This window comes from Erigeron canadensis, chromosome 9 (genome assembly GCF_010389155.1).
Source record: "Erigeron canadensis isolate Cc75 chromosome 9, C_canadensis_v1, whole genome shotgun sequence".
Taxonomy (NCBI): domain Eukaryota; kingdom Viridiplantae; phylum Streptophyta; class Magnoliopsida; order Asterales; family Asteraceae; genus Erigeron; species Erigeron canadensis.
Genome location: NC_057769.1, coordinates 11968569 through 11980718, shown reverse-complemented (window position 1 = coordinate 11980718; position 12150 = coordinate 11968569). Strand labels below are relative to the sequence as shown.

Here is a 12150-nt window from a genome sequence, read left to right as displayed (position 1 = left end):
GTGTTAACGGCAAAATTATAACGGCAGGGACGAAATGCAAACCATAGGGACGATTTTAGCCAAAAGTTAACGGTGAGGATGGAAAATGCTTATTCGAAAAACCATAGGGACGAAAAAAGTATTTTGGCCTAAATAAATATATGGGAAAGCTTAGATAAAGCATGTAATATCAATCTTAGGTAATACATGTGTATTTCAGGGAGGATTATGTAAAATTCAAAGGGGTTTTATATGTTTATCTAATTCAAAGGTTTTATTTGTAACATTTTTTAATATAGCAGTATCTAAGATAGATAAAATCATGCAGTACGGATCATTTTCCCATAAATAACACCACAAATCCTATAAATTTTGAACACATGTCGTATCTACCGTCGTTGATGGTCTTAAGGGTTTATCAATGGTTCAATATTGAGTTCCACCAATTACATGCTTGAATTTCTGTTTTCGTAGTTGTCAAAGACAATAATTTCAATGTACTAGCATGTCATCTAAAAAAAAAAAACTTACGTTCAATCGAGATCTTTAGGCCTCTCTTTATAGCCACTACTTCTTCACTACTTCTTACTCACTTCTTCCACTATTCATCAGTTTTCTCTCTCTAAGAACACCCCCTCCTTATAATACCCACTTCTTCCACTATTCATTTATTATTTTATTACTCCTTTTTCATTTTTCACAAAATTAATAAAACACCTTTTATTAATAAAACAAACACAATACATTCAATATAAAAATAAACATTAAAACTAAAAAACAACATACGAAAGTAAATAAATTATGAAATACGACATTATTAGGAAATTAAAAACTAGACATCAACGTTGACGGCCGTGTTCCAGGAGGTTCCAAACATGTTTGATCAGAGCATTGCGGAGTTTATGGTGAGCCCTTCTATCACGCAGCTCCCTGTACATACAAAGCTGCGTCGAACACCTTTCAGTCCACGTACGGGTTGGGAGTCTAGTATTAGCTATCAACTCCTCTTCAAACTCTGTTATTGCGCGCCCGTTATCTTCAACGATCATGTTGTGGAGAATCACACAACATAACATGATCCGTTTTATCTTGTTCGTACTGTATGGCCGCGCATATTGTTCAATAGTTTGCCAACGACCTTGAAGAACCCCAAATGCTCGGTCGACATCCTTTCTTGCAGCTTCTTGGTATCTTTTGAACTTGGTAGTTTTTGGCTCTAGAGGGCACTTGAATGACTTAACAAAAGTATCCCATTCTGGATAAATACCATCCGCTAGGTAGTACCCCTTTTGAACCTGCTCCCCATTAACCGAAAACTCTACTTTAGGAGCCCTGTCTTCAAGCAAATCGTCGAACAAATCCGACTCGTTGAGGACGTTGATGTCGTTGTTCGAACCAACAGGGCCAAAGTAGGCATGCCAGATCCACAAATCATATGAAGCAACCGCTTCAAGTATGATTGTTGGATGTCCCTTGTCACCTCGGGTGTACTGCCCTGGCAACGCCACTGGACAGTTCCTCCAACCCCAATGCATGCAATCTATGCTACCAACCATACCTGGAAACCCATGAACCTCAGCATGTTTAGCCGTCAACCGCTCGATATCTGCTTCTGTTGGCTTTCTCAAATACTCGTCACGATGGAGTTGTATAACACATTTGCAGAAAGCGTTTAAACACTGGTATCCCGTATCTTGAGCCATTTGCAAGTACTCATCTAAAGCATCAGCCTTAAAGCTATACGCTAACTGGCGTATGGTAGAAGTACATTTCTGGAAAATGTAGAAACCAGGACGACCACTTGCATCTGTCGGGGCTTTGTGGAAGAACTGAAAGTGTTTCGGTAGCGGTTCAATGCTATCAAAGGAGTTTATGTCTCGCACTATGCGCAAAAACATATCCTTTCGCATTCGGAACCGTCTACGAAACATGTCAGGTGGGTAGGTTGGTTCTGGCGCAAAGTAATGATCGTATAAAAGCTTGGCGGCAGCCGCGTGATCTCGCCTGATCACCCTTCTAGTCAACTTAGGTCTTGAAGAACTTTCTGCTTCTTGGATTTGGTTTTCTTCTTTGTCAAAGATAACGTTAAGACACGCACCTATGACTTGGGGATTGAAAACAACATTCATTTGCGTAGCAGCATTATTGATTACTTCGTAATCGCTTGATCCGCAATCTTCACTAGAGGATGATGATGATGATGATGAACCAGACATTTTTAGTAGTATTGTGTGATTGAAATGCTTTGAAAGTGTGTAAGAATGTGTATGTTTAGATTGTTGTATTTTGAAATGGTAGTGTAAATAAGATATAAATAGGAGGTTGAAAAAAAAATTAAATAAACATCACACTAGCCGTTACATTCAAATTTTTGAATAAAAAAATGTTTTTTTAATTTGGCAACGGCTCCAAGGAATCGGGATCCATAAGAACACCAAGCCGCACGTCTACAAATGGGGGAAACGTCTGGGACGCAGGGACGGACGCGCCGGTGCTTATAGCGTCCGTCGGCCGCCGCGTGTCCGACGCCGGGGGACGACCCTATAAGCACTGGCCTTAATAAGTTCTTTCTTAACATTGTACAATTAACTTATTAAGACATCAATTGATTCATTTCATACAATGAATGGAAGTATATACGGGTAGATCCGTAGATGCACAACACTAAATGATCATTTACAAGATTTATAATGTTTTCATTTTGGGTTGAAATTGATGGTAAAATAAAAACAAAGAATTAACACATTTAAGGGTCAAATAAAGTGGACTAAAATGATAAAACGAAAATGAGAAAAGGTTAGAGGTTAACATAAAGAAAACAGAGTTGGATAAGGGCCAAATATAATCTCCGAATAAAAGAAAAGTCACAGTTGTATGCATAACAAATTCTTGGGGCCAAATATGATATCCCGATAAAATGGAAGGAAAACATTGTAATTTTAACACAAGTTCAGGGATGATGTACAATATATGGTTTTAGTCCGAAATGACGTGGGTTCAAATCCCACCAGTCTGGTCTGTTATTTCAAATTTCTCTTTTTTATATTTAGGTTTTAAAACTTTTTCATTTAAAAGGTCCGTTGCTCAAAAGTGAGATTAAAATTGAATTCATATGCCGATGGTGGATGAGTTTTTAAAATATAAATAAATTATGATCCAAATTAACTTAAATTCATACTCAGCAAGGTAACTATGAAAATGATAACCGGTTGTCCGGTCAAATTTTAAATGCTGTCTTGAATTTATTTTATATGCATTTTTTCTATTAAGTAAATTAATATGTAAAACATTTTAAAAGAAAAGTTTACAAAATTTGAATATGGTTTGGGGTAGGTCTAAATCAAAAGCGACATATAGCATTTGGTTTGGTTTGTTCTTCAAATTCTCCTTAGCCGATAATTGATAGATCTAACTACGGGTACTATGGCTGATGGCCGGCCAACATGGCCGGTTGTTGGGTGGGATAAAGTGGACTTCAGGTCGAGACCCGATTTTTAGGGGGTCCGATTCTTTTTTTTGGTATATATAAAAAATACATATATATAATCAATTTAGCTCATTACAAATCCTAACAATTAACCAAAAACTAAGCCATATAATTTAACTTACATGAAAAACACACTTACATATCTTTTACGGATAAATAAATTTGTATTTTTTCAATTTTAGAATGTAGACGCAACCCGCAAGCTAATCTAATGGCATATGGATTTTATTAAAGCTCCTTTTTAATTTTATTTCTTGTTTTTCTTTTCACATATCATATAATTTGAAAAATAACATTTGTTATGTTTTTTAATATACTATAACTTTTTTTTTTGTCATTTTATAAAAATAGTTTATATAATATATAAATCTTTGCGTCCAACTTGGGAGTCTTTTTTCTGGTTCAACCTACATCTATAAATTTTCGAAGACGGCCCTGCCGGCCAGATTCTGAAAACGATAATCTTAAGTAACTTGTGTTAAGTTTATTTAATATGTATTTTTTTTTCATTCTATTTAGTAAAATCTAGGTGATAAATATTTTAAAAGAAAATTTGTTAACTAAATTTTACAAAACGAGCATGGTACCCGCACAATGCGGTGACAGTAGTGGGTAAGACGGTCTAGTGGTGTCGGTGTCAAGTCGTGTAAGTTGATGTAATTGTGATAGTGAAAAATTTAAAAGATAAGGGCTTAAAATGTTAATTATTAAAATAAAGGTTTAGAGTGTAAATTATAATTCATTAAGGGCACGCATAAAAAGTTAATTTTGATAATTCAAAGGTAAAATTACCTAAAATAAAAAGAGGCTATTTTTTTTATAAGAGAGTTTAGATTTAAATGTAGTTTGGGTTCATCTAAATCGAAACCAAAACCAATAAATCGCATTTGGTTTGGTTTGTTCCTAAAATTTTGTCAAACCAAAATGATATGCACTCCAAATTCTATCCCATGACCATGCACACTCATGTAACACCAACTTCGTTTTCATAACAAAACCTTCTTAGAATCCTCACTTGATCCAAAAATGGCGATTTCATCTAAACGAACACATCTTTTACTCTTATTACTAACATTCCTATGCCTTTCCTTCATCGGTCGTGGCGACATTGTTTCCGACCTCCACTCCCTTCGATCACAGTCTCCATCCGGCATCATCCACCTTAACGAAACACTCCTCAACCGTATCTTCACATTATCCGAAAATCCACGATCCTTTTACTTGATCATTTTTTTCGACGCAATTCAGCTTCATAACCAACCCGAACCAAATCTCAAATCAATCAAATCAGAATTCGCCTTGGTTTCAAAATCATTCATCATTAATAACAAAAACTCCTCATCATCACTCTTCCGAATATTCTTTTGCGATATTGAATTTAGTGAATCCGAAAAGGAATTTATCAAATTCGGCGTAGAAGTTTTACCTAATATCCGTATTGTCCCTCCTGATGTTAACGATTCAAAATCCGATTCAATCCCTATGGACCTTGTAGATCATTCTAGTTTAGCTCAATCTATATCGGATTTTATTTATTCAAAAACCGGATTATTAGTTGGAAAAATTCACTATCCTCCAATTTTTACAAAAATTCAATTAGGGTTTCTAGTTTTGGGGATTTTGTTATGGATGCCATTTATGATAAGGAAATTAATATTAGGTGAAACTATTTTTCATAATAAGAAAATTTGGATGTTTGGGACTTACTTTGTTTATTTCTTTAGTGTTTCGGGTTCTATGTTTATTTTAATTCGTAGAATCCCTTTGTTTGTTATCGATAGAAAGGATCCGAGTAAGGTGGTTTTTTTCTTTAATGGGAATGGGATGCAATTTGGTGCTGAAGGTATGTGTGTCGGATTTTTGTTCACGATTGTTGGGTTTTTGTTGGCTTTTGTAACGCGAGTTGTGGTTAGAATTAAGGACTCAATGATTCAAAGGGTTGCGATGATTAGTGTGATGATTGTGTCGTTTTGGGCGGTGAGGGAAGTTGTGAGATTGAGTCATTGGAAGACTGGTTATATAGTTCATGCTTATTTGCCTTCGAATTGGTATAAGTGATGATCGTTCTGTTAATCATCTGTTAAATGCTTCGATCTCTTGGAATAAGCTTTGCTGCATACATAAAAGATTTCATTTGTTATACATTTCTTTTTTGTGTGATACAATTGGGCCATTTGTGTTTTCTTAAGAAGTTATATATCAGAAGATTGTTGCATGCTTCTTTTAAACATTTGTACTCCTGGTTTCTTGAAGTATTACCAACCATGCATTTAAATATGAACATTAATATAAGTATACATACATATAGAAGTAAGCACCCAATCTCGTCTTGCACAGGTTTTGGGTCTCAATACTTCGACAGTGTATGAGGAGGTTAAGATGTAGACAGCCTTACCCCTACCACGACGATGTAGAAAGACTGCATTTAGGTTCTAAGGAAGATAGAAAAGGACCTTCCGCCTTACAAAGACACAAGGATAAAACCCATGACGTATGTCCCAAAAGTGTATATAAGTATACATGCATACACATATATTTTATTATATTTAATTTGAAAGAAACCCAATTAACGTTTATACGTTGAGCAACTTTGCGTTGCAATGCAGCAATTAATATTCCAAGTTTGACCTCCACTCTTTCTAGGCCTTAATATCTCCCCTCTCCAAACAAAAAAATGTAAACACAAACAAATTGAAATGGAAGAACAAGTGGAAATGGTGGGAAGGGCATTTGTGGAACATTACTATCATTTATTTGATAGTGATAGAGCATCTCTTGCTTCACTTTACCATCAATCATCCATGTTGACATTTGAAGGTCAAAAACTACAAGGTGTTGATGATATATGCTCTAAACTTAACAATTTGCCTTTAGAAAAATGTCATCATATCATTAGCACCATCGATACACAGCCGTCATCCTTCCCTGGCGGCATTGTCGTGTTTGTTAGTGGTAGCCTTCTACAATCTGGTGAAGAACATACTCTTCGGTTTAGTCAGGTCTCTCTATTACAATTTCTCATTAAACTAGAAAGATATAGTTTTGGTATTACATATTTGTATTTTCTTTGAAAGATTGGCCCACTTGGTAGAGACTCTTGTCGAGTAGTCGTGTAGTGTTTTATTCAGGACATGTGTGTAGTTAGGATATTTAGGGGTAATTTATGAGTAGGTGTAGATTTTCCGTTAAAAAGAAAGAAAAAACCCATCTATACAGCACGTAATAGTTCATATATATTATCCATTAGATTAGAAGAATTGAACCCGCGATCTCTTGGTTGTTGGGCAACTAGAATACTCATAGGCTAAAAGATAGATCTATATATTCAGTTGTCACCGTATTCATTTTATTTGTAAAAGTTTCCACTTTTGAAAAGAAATGGAAATACAATTTAGCCGGTATCAATAATTTGATGTTGGAATGTCTATTTGCAGATGTTTCACTTGATCCCCACTCCAGAAGGAAGCTTCTATTTGCAAAATGATATTTTTCGCCTCAATTATGGTTGAATCATGCCATATATTGATGTATCATTATCTCATTTGTATCCCGTTTCTACCTTTAAATTGATCAATTGTTTGAATTAGTCTCCATGTCGTATATGTAGTTGGGTAAAATATGCTTTGTTTAACTGAAGAATTTCATGATGCCAGTCATGAACTTCAGGATGATGAACTGAACTGGAAGTAGTTTTTGAAGAAACTACGGATCCTCTTGACGAGATATTCTATAATCCACCAGTTTCACTAAAATATGTTTGAAAAGTTCACAAAAAGACATGCCAAAATATTTAGTCAGTGTCGAGTCTCATAAAGAAGACGAGCTTAATAGCTTATTATGTTTAGACCCTTTCTCCGTTTGTAGCATCAAATTAAATGTTTCGTTGCTACAAACTTTATAAAAAGTAACTGTTTTGACAACAGTGAAGGCATTTTGATGCCAAAGCAAGTAAAAGCAAAGAGGAACTCTAAGGCTTAGATTCGTTCTATTGTTTTTATCTCCATGTCGACATCATTTGTACAAGAAACTTCTCTTAACCTTGAAACCATCACATACTTTCCCTCTTTCCTCAAGGTGTCTTTTAGTACAATGATCTTAAAAGTGCATAAATATGTAGTTCCGAGTTAATGTCAAAAGAAAAAAGAAATAGACCATGGCTAAAGCTCGAAGACCTTTAATAATATTTTGCGCAGTGACAATTTGCATTCTAATAATTATCATAGACACTGCGATCATACTCTACCTTACTATTTTCAAGCCTAAACAACCCAAAATCACCACTCAAAGCGTCACGTTAGACTCCTTGTCAACTAACTTGTTTGATATTGTGGATACAAATGTCAGTTTAGGGATAACAGTCACCATTGACAACCCCAATTATGGAGGGTTTAAGTATGGGGACAGCATGTCTTATGTGACTTACCGTGGAGATGTGGTGGCTGAGGCACCCGTTACAAAAGACACAATCCCTGCTCGAGGGCAACATAATGTTAGCACGGTGGTTTTGGTGGTTGGGAAGAGCTTGGTTACGAATCCAAACTTTGGGTTAGATTTGTTAAATAATACTCTGATTTTTACGTCAAATACAACAGTAACAGGGAAAGCAATTGTTTTAAAGATGTTCAAAAAGAAGGCTACTACTTATAGTATCTGTGATATTACTCTTCATATTATCGGACAAAACACAACTTGTGTTTGTACATCAAAAGTTAAATATTAGATGATTATTTTTCGAGTTTATGTGTGCTTTTTCCTCCATGACTACATTAAACCAGTATTCTGAAATTGGATCCCAAGTCGTTTGTTAGATACTCTGAATCTTTTAAATGTACGGAACCAGATTGTGCCAATACAGAAAACATAATACAGAGTCACTCACATAAACAATTACTTTTTTTTGGTTACTTTTTTAGATAAATGAGTATGAGTTAACTGGTTTTCGTATAAAGGTATTTAGTGTCAACTGTCCTCTTTATGTAATTGTGATATACTTGAGTGTGGAGTACATGTTTGTTAGAACTAGCCCGGTATTCGTTAATATGGCAGGGTTCAAGGGGGTTGCACCTCCATCGGGGTCAAGGGGCAGGGCCCCCTAGTTGGGGTCCCAAAAATCCACCTTTCATGCATTATAAATGCATAATCTGGTCTCAAAATTCCACACATTAAATGTCTGTGATTTATTTTTACGCCATATCTTTTCTTCATAATAATTTCATTGTCTTGCAAATGAGACTTTGATTAATTGTTTGAGATACTTGAATTTGGCTGGCTGTGATAGCATTAGTGATGACATTTTCAACTTGAAACAAATGTATTGTCTAAAAGTCTAAAACATTTGTATCTCTCAGATTGTAGATTTGATATTACTGAATCTGTGGTCACGGCACAATCACAAATTCCAAATATTGAGATATTGAGCTTGTACAGGTTGATCAATGTAACGAGATAAACAATTGTTTGAAATTGGTAGCAAGTATTTTATATTTAAGCAAATTCAACTAGTCACGGTCCGACCAGTACCTGATCGATTTTGACCCAGACCCGTTAGACCTATTTTCCTAAAATAACCTGGTTTGGCTTGTATCGTTTGAGCCACTACCCAAGCCCGCCCAACCCACCCATTTTGCCTGGCCTAATTTTATCCCAATATCAAAGGAGTTCTCAAACCCTAGCTAATCCCCCATATGGTGATTGAGATCTCAGAGTTCTGTTCATCTTCATCAACTCCTCTTTAGATCATTACTAGAACGATACCTACGAGATGCGGCGATTTTATGGCGGCGGCGGTGGAGGAGGTGGCTGCGGTTTTATAACAGTTTTTGACAAAAGTGAAGGCATTTTGATGCCAAAGCAAGTAAAACCAAAGAGGAACTCTAAGACTTAGATTCATTCTCTTGTTTTTATCTCCATGTCGACATCATTTGTACAAGAAACCTCTCTTAACCTTGAAACCATCACATTCTTTGCCTCTTTCCTCAAGGTGTCTGTTAGTACAATGATCTTAAAATCGCATAAATATGTAGTCCCGGGCCAATGTCAAAAGAAAAAAGAAATAGACCATGGCTAAAGCTCGAAGACCTTTAATAATATGTTGTGCAGTCACACTTTGCATTCTCATAATTATCATAGTCACTGCGATCATACTCTACTTCACTCTTTTCAAACCTAAACAACCCAAAATCACCACTCAAAGCGTCACGTTAGACTCCTTCTCAACAAACTTGTTTGATATTGTGGATACAAATGTCAGTTTAGGGATAACAGTCACCATTGACAACCCCAATTATGGAGGGTTTAAGTATGGGGACAGCATGTCTTATGTGACTTACCGTGGAGATGTGGTGGCTGAGGCACCCGTTACAAAAGACACAATCCCTGCTCGAGGGCAACATAATGTTAGCACAGTGGTTTTGGTGGTTGGGAAGAGCTTGGTTACGAATCCAAACTTTGGGTTAGATTTGTTAAATAATACTCTGATTTTTACTTCAAATACAACACTAACAGGGAAAGCAATAGTTTTGAAGATGTTCAAAAAGAAGGCTACAACTTACAGTATTTGTGATATTACTCTTCATATTCTCGGACGAAACACAACTTGTGTTTGCACATCGAAAGTTAAATATTAGACGATTAATTTTTGAGTTTATGTGTGCTTTTTCCTCCACGACTGATTATTACAATAAACCAGTATTCTGAAATTGGATCCCAAGTCGTTTGTTAGATTAATCGATCATGCCAATATAGAAAGCATAATACAGACTAGACTACTCACATAAACAAATACTCGTTCTTTTTAGATAAATGAGTATGAATTATCTGATTTTCCTATTGACAAGTACCATTTCTGAGCCGATACCCAAACCCGCCCGACCTGCCCATTTTGTCAGGGGTAATTTTATCCCAGAGTTAAAGAAGTTCTCAAACCCTAGCTAATCCCGCATATGGCGATTGAGATCTCAGAGTTCTGTTCATCTTCATTATCCTCTCTTCAGATCATTATTAGGTGTATCTGGTGATCTATTATCAAACATATGATTCATGTATATATATTACCATTTTTTATTTTTGTGTGTTACGAGTATATATCAATTTTAATCGGGTAATCTCTATCTGTGTGCATTCTGTGACATACATGTTTCAAATTACTATTTGTTTATTGTGATATACATGTCTGAAAATTTCATTTCTAATTCGGTATTCTTGATTTGTCATTAATGTGTTTTAGTTCCACTGAGGTATTCGTGATTTGGGTGTTTTTATGTTGGTGGATAACTAAAGAAAATCTATCACAGAAATGCATTTATGAAATTCTTTGTTAGACTTGACAAGAACGTGCTCTATTCTTGAACTTTGTAGATGTCTGGCACCAATTATTCCCAGTGAAGAATCGGAACTGGACAAGCTTCTATGATGGCTGCTTTGGGAGTAACTCATGCAATGTAAATACGTAGATATGACTCCGGCCAATATGTAATGCAACAAGTATTTTTGATCATCTGATAGAAGGAAACTTAATAAACACGTTAATATAATTTCGACCAATATGATCAGTAATATAAACTTGAAATAGATGGTTATCTAGATTATTTTTGTTCAGATCACATTTTAAAGTTCTCATCGAATGTATGCTTGAATCATAAATGAATGTAGTTGGAATTGTAAGTCTTTCATCAGCAGATTGCCAGGCTTTAAGCAGGGGAATATCAGGGCTAAACCAGGCTAAAGACCTGGCCAAGCTTAACTGGTTTCTGGCCGAGCTTTGGACTGGGCTTTGAACAAAATAAGGCCTGTTCAGGCTTCTTAAGACCATGCCCCGGCCTCAATGGTTCTGGCTTTTTTCAGGGCAGGTCAGACTAGGCCAAGGACGGCTATTGGGCTAAGCCTATTTTGCCCATCTCAAAGCTTTCGTCGTTAGGTAGTATAGTAAATGTCTGACCATGTAGATATTGTGACATGCTTTTGGCTTTGTCTAATAGCAACAGATATTGTCATATTGTATCTTTATGCTGTACTGGTATGCATTTTTAATGGTAATGTAATTATAGCATGTGTTATTAAATAATTTTACATAATGTAATTGTTTTCTTTTTTTAGACTCGTAAGAATGGCATGTTAAAAATGTGGCAAAACTAGTCACTTGAAAAAGGAATTTGGTTATGTTTTCAGGCCAAAATGTGAAATCTTACTTTTCAGCACTGTTGTAAAACTCACCGGGGTAGAGCCGAGTACTCGCTACAAGGTAGGGTGTCGAGTACTCACCGGGATTTGTAAATTATGTATACTAGATACCAATAACATAAAAAATTGATTGATCTGAACTAACAGCATTCTTGGCAAATCTATAGATGATGCAAGTCAGAAAGTACTTAAGTACACATATAAAGATGTCACTTTTTCATCTATTGACAAAAATATGAATACCACATATAACAAATGTATATGCTACAGTTGCTTGGACATACAATTTACAAGATAGTCATTAACTTCGGGGGTTATATATTACCTGAATATTGATAAAATGAATATATAGTCCACCATTGCTTTGTTAATTTTAGGTTTCCTGTCATCATTCAGCGTGAAGGTGAGGCAACCTACGAGGCTACGAAGATAAAGGAAAATTCTTCATCTGCATGTACACAAAGTCTCTACGCAAACCAATTCTGTGTCCTACAATGTGTTTGCAA

General features: G+C 35.7%; 5 protein-coding genes across 5 annotated transcripts; 4 read left to right on the top strand and 1 right to left on the bottom strand.

Annotated features, from left to right (window-relative positions):
* Positions 1–818: 818 nt before the first annotated feature.
* On the bottom strand, positions 819–2195 carry LOC122583221. Its single transcript, XM_043755645.1, has one exon. The coding sequence runs from the start codon at positions 2193–2195 to the stop codon at positions 819–821; it is 1377 nt and encodes a 458-aa protein (XP_043611580.1).
* A 2297-nt stretch (positions 2196–4492) lies between these two features.
* Positions 4493–5524, top strand: LOC122583220 (probable dolichyl-diphosphooligosaccharide--protein glycosyltransferase subunit 3B). Its single transcript, XM_043755644.1, has one exon. It carries the CDS (start codon positions 4493–4495, stop codon positions 5522–5524), a length of 1032 nt encoding a protein of 343 aa, XP_043611579.1.
* Positions 5525–6133: 609 nt separating this feature from the next.
* LOC122582934 (nuclear transport factor 2B-like) lies at positions 6134–7052 on the top strand. Its single transcript, XM_043755364.1, has 2 exons — positions 6134–6465; positions 6901–7052. Exons 1-2 carry the CDS (start codon positions 6163–6165, stop codon positions 6973–6975), a joined length of 378 nt encoding a protein of 125 aa, XP_043611299.1. The 5' UTR covers positions 6134–6162; the 3' UTR covers positions 6976–7052.
* Positions 7053–7619: 567 nt separating this feature from the next.
* On the top strand, positions 7620–8562 carry LOC122583219. The gene is made up of 2 exons (XM_043755642.1): positions 7620–8159; positions 8380–8562. Exons 1-2 carry the CDS (start codon positions 7620–7622, stop codon positions 8560–8562), a joined length of 723 nt encoding a protein of 240 aa, XP_043611577.1.
* Positions 8563–9525: 963 nt separating this feature from the next.
* Positions 9526–10092, top strand: LOC122583218. The gene has a single exon (XM_043755641.1). The coding sequence runs from the start codon at positions 9526–9528 to the stop codon at positions 10090–10092; it is 567 nt and encodes a 188-aa protein (XP_043611576.1).
* The last annotated feature ends 2058 nt before the right edge of the window (positions 10093–12150 follow it).

Coding starts and splice junctions, on each gene's coding strand:
- LOC122583221 (XM_043755645.1), bottom strand. CDS start 2,195: ATGTCTGGTTCATCATCATCATCATCATCCTCTAGTGAAGATTGCGGA.
- LOC122583220 (XM_043755644.1), top strand. CDS start 4,493: ATGGCGATTTCATCTAAACGAACACATCTTTTACTCTTATTACTAACA.
- LOC122582934 (XM_043755364.1), top strand. CDS start 6,163: ATGGAAGAACAAGTGGAAATGGTGGGAAGGGCATTTGTGGAACATTAC. Junction 6,466..6,900: donor ATACTCTTCGGTTTAGTCAG/GTCTCTCTATTA, acceptor GTCTATTTGCAG/ATGTTTCACTTGATCCCCAC.
- LOC122583219 (XM_043755642.1), top strand. CDS start 7,620: ATGGCTAAAGCTCGAAGACCTTTAATAATATTTTGCGCAGTGACAATT. Junction 8,160..8,379: donor TCGGACAAAACACAACTTGT/GTTTGTACATCA, acceptor TTACTTTTTTAG/ATAAATGAGTATGAGTTAAC.
- LOC122583218 (XM_043755641.1), top strand. CDS start 9,526: ATGGCTAAAGCTCGAAGACCTTTAATAATATGTTGTGCAGTCACACTT.